The sequence below is a fragment of the Otolemur garnettii genome, unplaced genomic scaffold (assembly GCF_000181295.1).
Source record: "Otolemur garnettii isolate 467f Iridium unplaced genomic scaffold, OtoGar3 scaffold00018, whole genome shotgun sequence".
Lineage (NCBI taxonomy): Eukaryota > Metazoa > Chordata > Mammalia > Primates > Galagidae > Otolemur > Otolemur garnettii.
In genome coordinates this window covers 25,755,082-25,761,901 of record NW_003852413.1, presented here as the reverse complement: position 1 = coordinate 25,761,901, position 6,820 = coordinate 25,755,082, and the positions used below count along the sequence as shown (strand labels likewise).

General features: G+C 39.7%; 1 protein-coding gene across 2 annotated transcripts in view; it reads right to left on the bottom strand.

Annotated features, from left to right (window-relative positions):
• NPEPPS (aminopeptidase puromycin sensitive) overlaps window positions 1-6,820 on the bottom strand; it is a 129,314-nt gene that overhangs the window by 26,921 nt on the left and 95,573 nt on the right. For both annotated transcript variants that reach the window (XM_003786441.3, XM_023511323.1), the window contains 2 exons: window positions 4,180-4,243; window positions 561-700 (listed from right to left, as the gene is read on the bottom strand). In XM_003786441.3, coding sequence (XP_003786489.1) covers window positions 561-700; window positions 4,180-4,243 — 204 coding nt within the window. The remainder of the gene's footprint in view (window positions 1-560; window positions 701-4,179; window positions 4,244-6,820) is intronic.

Sequence of the window (6,820 nt, the reverse complement as noted above, 5' to 3'; positions counted from 1 at the left end):
AAAAAAAAAGGAATATATGAGAAAAGTTCACAGTAGATACTTTCATTATGAAAGGTACAGAGTATGAAATTATGAAAAATACTTACCGACTGCTATTTTTGTGACATGGTTTTAGAACACCAGCTAAAGGAATTTTATATTTCAGTGGCACAAAGTGATTATTATATATGTCTGCTCTCATTTGATTATAGTTATACAGATAATGATGACAACACACCATCAAAGTTAACATGTCATTACAATGACAGGGGAGTTTGAAGTTGCAAGGCTACAAATATTTTGGCTAATGTAACTTTATACACTGTCTGCTATCCTCCTCCCCCACCTCTTTAGCATATCCCTTTCTTAACTGCTTCTCTTACCTAATAGAAGGACAAACATCTAGACAATACTATTTGAAAACTGGCCCTACACTTCACAAGAAAAGTTCAGAATTTTTTTTTTTGAAAGTCCTAGTTTAAACTGGAGCAGTAGAATTTAAAGCCAGCCATAAAATGTATAAATTATGAGAGAAAAATCAATTTAGATAATAAAAATGGCTATGCCATTTCTGGACTCACCTTCACCCACTGGTCTGACTTGACATTTTTCAAAACCACATTCATCTCTGGTTTGTCCATTAGAATTTTCAGTTTGGCCTGGTTGGGATCTTCACTAGTAGAAATGGTGATAGGAACCATCCACTGAGGACAGTCTTCTCCTAAGCAAGAGAAGAACAAACAGAAAACTTAAAAGGCTGGGCTCAGTGGCTCATGCCTGTAATCCTAGGACTCTGGAAGGCCGAGGTGGGTGGATAGCCTGAGCTCATGAGTTGGAGACCAGCCTAAGCAAAATCAAGAGACTCTGTCTCTACTAAAAAATAGAAAAACTGAGAGAAGAGGATCACTTGATCCCAAGTTGAAGGTTGCTGTGAGCTATCATGATCCTGAGTTGGAGGTTGTTGTTAGCTATGATGCCATAGTACCCTACTCAGGGTGACAGCTTGAGACTGTCTCCAAAAAAAACATAAAGAAAACTTGAAAAATAATTTTGCACTGGAAAAAATGGAAGGTAAAGTGGAGAGACAGAAGACTGGTGTCCTAATCAGAAGTTTGAGTCTGTTAGACCAATAGCACATGCTCAGTAGTACACAAAGTTTTCCAGGTAGCCTGGATAATGTTAAACATGCAAAAGAGACAGTTCACTAGAAAACCCCACAATAATCTAAAAAAAAGAACAGTTAACTAACTTACAGAATCACAAATACAATAATTTTAACTTAATTTCTGTTTTCTCTTAACAAAGTAATAGACACAGCAATGATTTTACTGTTAAAATCTGATCTGAGTACGTAAAAGGTCTCACATAGCATTTAAAAATTCAAGATGCTATCCTTATATTGAAAGGTTTTTTGGGTTTTTTTTTTTGCAGTTTCACCCGGGGCTGGGTTCCAACCCGCCACCCCCAGTATAAGGGGCAGGCACCCTACTCCTTGAGCCACAAGCACTGCCAGAAAGGTTAATTTTTATCATTGTTATAGACATATTATCTTGGAGCTGTTGTATCCCATCACAAAGGAGTCATATCAAAAATCCAAACCTTGGCTCAGCGCCTATAGCTCAACCGGCTAAGGCGCCAGCCACGTACACCTAAGGTGGCAGGTTCGAATCCCTAGCCCGGACCCGCCAAACAACAATGACGGCTGCAACCAAAAAATAGCCGGGAGTTGTGGCGGGCACCTGTGGTCCCAGCTACTTGGGAGGCGGAGGCAGGAGACTCGCTTGAGCCCAGGAGTTGGAGGTTGCTGTGAGCTGTAATGCCACGGCACTCTGCCCAGGGGGACAGCTTGAGGCTCTGTCTCAAAAAAAAAAACAAAAAACAAAAATCCAAACCTTTTGTAAGGCAGAAACACTTGGTCTTAGATATTAGACAGCAAAACAAAGTTTGCATTAAGATGCCAAAGAGAATCCTTGCCCAGTTCATTAATGAACCTGTTTAATAAGTTATATAGCTTTATTATATGGCACAAATTAAAATTTTCCCCTTAACACTGGGATATTTTAGGTTTTAATGCTACCTATATTGGTGACAGAACATTAGAAAAACCTGAGCCACATCTGTGGTTCAAGGAGTAGGGTGCCAGCCCCATATACCAGAGGTGGTAGGTTCAAACCTGGCCCCAGCCCCCCACCCCCACAAAAAGAAAAAAACCTGCAAAAAAACCTGTACTACAATGTAGATTACAGGTATGAAGCAGAAAACGGCAACTGTGACACATAAAGATTTATTTGGATAATAAAGCTGTCATCTTGAGAAAGGGATTCAAAAGGATAAACTGGAATCCTAGTGAGAATCCATTATCCCAAACCAATAACCACTGTAATCGGGGTGCATGAGCTGTGGAGTCAGTCCTTAAGAGGTAAGGATGAGAAATTTAATGTTTGGACTGTGTCTGTCTCACAATCACCACAAAATAAAAGTGTAGAAAATGAAAAAAAAAAAAAATAAAGCTGTCATCTGACTTGTTAGACATATTTGTTAAAAGAGTAAGTCCTCGGGGCACCCATAGCTCAGTGGCTAGGGGGCCGGCCACATGCTCCAGGACTGGTGGGTTCGAACCTGGCCCGGGCTTGCTAAACAAAAAAACAGCCGAGCATTGTGGCATTGTGGCGAACACCTGTAGTCCCAGCTACTAGGGAGGCTGAGGCAAGAGAATCACTTGAGCCCAAGAGTTGGAGGTTGCTGTGATGCCACAGCATTCTACTGAAGGTGACAAAGTGAGATTCTGTCTCAATAAAAAAATAAAATAAAGAGTAAGTCTAAATGTTAAGGAAAGTTAAGGGCAGAAGGTTCTATCTCTTACTCAAAGTAGGTTTTGGTGTGTAGAATATGACAAGGTGTTGATGATTCTCATATATATACTTCTGTGGAAAACTACTATTTTAAACAAAGTAAGAATGGTATAGAGAAACATTGTACTGTCTGATTTTCTCAATTAACCTTTAATTTTCTAGGTAAAATTATATAGGTAAAAGAGTGTAATAACCAATGGAAATATTTGAAAAAGTGGCTGTGAAGAGCATAAACAATCATTAAATCCAACTATTTTGTTTGAATTCTCAGTTTAACTTCTTAAATAGGTTACTTTAAGTACTTTAACCTAGCTGTGCCTCAGCTCCCTTATCTGGAAAACGAAAATACTACTACCTACCTTATAAGAAAGCTAAGAGTATAAAATGAGAGCCAGTTATGGAGCCTAGCACAATGGCTGGTACATAATAAATCTAAATAGTTACTGGGCTTTATTTACTTATTATATCTGAGAATTGAAAAAAAATTAACCAACCACACAAATGTATATTAAATCCTTTTTCAGGGATTAAGGCTAAAGACATCACGTTTTAGGTACTCCTATCCTTCTTTACTCACTATACTTTCCAATAACACCACTAAGACATGACATTTCAAAAACTAAAGTGATGAAACATTACAAATAGCTCAAGAATCTTTTTTGATTTCCTAAATTTATTTATTTATTTATTTATTTATTTTGAGACAGAGCCTCAAGCTGTTGCCCTGGGTACAGTGCCATGGCATCACAGCTCACAGCAACCTCCAACTCCTGGGCTCAAGCGAGTCTCCTGCCTCCACCTCCCAAGTAGCTGGGACTACAGGCACCTACCACAACGCCTAGCTATTTTTTGGTTGCAGCCGTCATTGTTGTTTGGCAGGCCCCAGCTGAATTCGAACCTGCCACCTCAGGTGTATGTGGCTGGCGCCTTAGCTGCTTGAGCCACAGGCGCCGAGCCAACTTATTTCTTTACTATATTAACATCTCATTATTTTAATTTAATTCTATTTAAAGTATAAAGAGGGGATAATTAGGCCAGGTGCAGTGGACTCAAACCTATAATCCTAGCACTTTGGGAGGCCAGGACAGGAAGACTCCTTAAGGCCAAGAGTTTAAGCCTAGCCTGAAAAACACAGTGAGACTTCAGCTCTACCTAAAATAGAAAAATCAGCTGGCTAGGGAGGAGGATCACTTGAGCCCAAGAGTTCTAGGTTGCAGCAAGCTATGAACAGACCACTGCACTCCAGCTTGGGCAATGAAGTAAGATTCTATCTCTATAAACAAACAAATAAAAAAAGCATAATTCATTCCTCAGCTCCCACTTATTCCACTTAGAGCCATTTGCTTACCAACATATGGTCCACTGGCACAGAACTTCTTTTGGGACAACCTCAATAATCTGTCATCTTCTATCTAAGAAGCAAAACAAAAACTATAATAGTATCAGCAATTTTTTTTAAGGGAGAGGGGCAACATTTCTATAACAAAGTAGATGGTGGGACCAACACAACCAAATTTGCAATGGTGATGAAGATGATGATACAGAATGAGAGATCAGTCGCTGTTTTTCACATAGGCCTCAGGACTAACAATACTCTCTTAGTTCAGTGCCTGTAGCTCAGCGGCTAGGGTGCCAGCCATATACACGAGAGCTGGTGGGTTTGAACCCAGCCCAGGCCTGCCAAACAACAATGACAACTACAACCAAAAATAGCTAGACGTTGTGGCAGGTACCTATAATCCCAGCTACTTGGGAGGCTGAGGCAAGAAAATCGCTTAAGCCCAAGAGTTTGAGGTTGCTGTGAGCTGTGACACCACGGCACTCTACTGAGGGCAACACAGTGAGGCTCTGTCTCAAAAAGAAAAAAAAAAAAAAAGGGTGGAGTCTGTGGCTCAGTGGGTAGGGCGCCAGCCCCATATACTTAGGGCAGCAGGTTTGAACCCAGCCCCAGTCAAACTGCAAAAACAACAACAAAAAAAAGCCAGGCGTTGTGGCAGGTGCCTGAAGTCTCAGCTACTCGGGAGGCTGAGGCAAGAGAATTGCCTAAGCCCAGGAGTTGGAGGCTGCTGTGAATTGTGACACCAGAGCACTCTACAGAGGGCGATAAAGTGAGACTCTGTCTCTTAAAAAAAAAGAGAGAGAGAGAGAGAATAATAATACTTTTAACAAAATGCCAAGTACCATGTAAAATACACTCTTCTCTGAAGAGATGTGTACCCAGATGAGAACAGACTCCTAAAAGCGTTGAAGTATTCACAGGTATACACAATAATAAACAATATTGCATCAAGTTACATTAATCTTTCTTTTTTTTTTTTTTGAGACAGAGCCTTAAGCTGCCACCCTGGGTAGAGTACTGTGGCATCAAAGCTCACAGCAACCTCCAACTCCTGTGCTCAAGCGAGTCTCCTGCCTCCACCTCCCAAGTAGATGGGACCACAGGCGCCCACCACAACGCCCAGCTATTTTTGGTTGCAGCCATCATTGTTATTTGGCAGGCCTGGGCTGGATTCGAACCCGCCACCTTAGGTGTAAGTGGCTGGTACCTTAGCCACTTGAGCCACAGGTGCCGAGCCAAATTATGTTAATCTTTACAGAGAAAGGCTATGTCTTTAGTTCTTTTTCTCCTCTAAAAATTGGCAATGTTAAATCAGCGTAGTTTCATATTTACATGCTTCATAATCACTATATTATCAAATTTACCAAATTTGATATTACTAACTTTCAGATAAACAAGAACATTATCTTGTTGATAAAGAAGAACATATCTTGTTTTAAAGGATGAGCTTAGCAATGAAACACAAAAAGTAGAAGAAAAACTGCAAATAATTACAAAGACAGAAGCAACAATGGCAAGTATGTTTAAAAAATACCTCAATAATATGAAGTCATTTGTTTGACTTATCATTAGCTATTACATCCTACAAGATTTCAAGTAATCCAAGATATAACAGATTTAAGATCACCTAAATCAAATTGGGCCAATGACCTTCATGGACAAACTAACTGTAAAAGACAGAACTGAAAGACTAAGGAAAAATTTAAGTGAGAAAGCAATAGTTATGTTTTTGTCATAAAGAAACTGTTCATGAACTTCAACACTACATACTGATTATAGAAGACACAGATTTCCTTGAAAAAGTTAAAAGCTGGAAGATTTATTAAATACTTTTTAAAGCCTCAAAAAAAAAAAAAAGAAAAAGTTAAAAGCTAACTTTTAAACTGCTTCATAATTATAGCAAAAACATTTTAATTTAGGGAATGAAATCGATCACAATCAAGACATTGTAACTGGCTTGGTGCCTGTATTTCAGTGGTTAGGGCACTGGCCACATGCACGGGGACTGGAACCTGGCCAGGGCCTGCTAAACAACGACAATAACAAGAAAATAGCAGGGCATTGTGGTGGGCACCTGTAGTAACAGTTACTGGGAGGCTGAGGCAAGAGAATCACCTAAGCCCAAGAGTTTGAGGTTGCTGTGAGCTGTGACTACACAGTACTCTACCAAGGGCGACATAATAAGACTCTATCTGGAAAAAAAAAAGACATTGTAACTTACAGAGCTCTCTTATTCTTAAAAGAATTAAGAGTCATAGGCAGGCTTTTTATTGTGAGGATGAGTTTGGCTGTGCCTATAGATAAAAAACAACAAAACAAAGAAAACAAAAACAAGACCTAGGCAGTAACTATATAGAAAAGTTAACCGAGTTTCAATAACATTGGGAAGACATGTGGTATTAGTGTCTAATGAGAGCTATTATGCTCTTACAAGTGTGCTTTGCTTGAAGAAACAAATAATGGCTTTTAAGTTGGCTTTTTGTGTAATCATTAAATAGTCTAATAGTTTTGGGGAAGGAATTGCCAGAGGTGAAAGGAACAATCATCTTTATGTGTTAATACTCTTAAAAAAGTCAGGTAAAGGCTCGGCGCCTGTGGCTCAAGCAGCTAAGGCGCCAGCCACATACACCTAAGGTGGCGGGTTCGAATC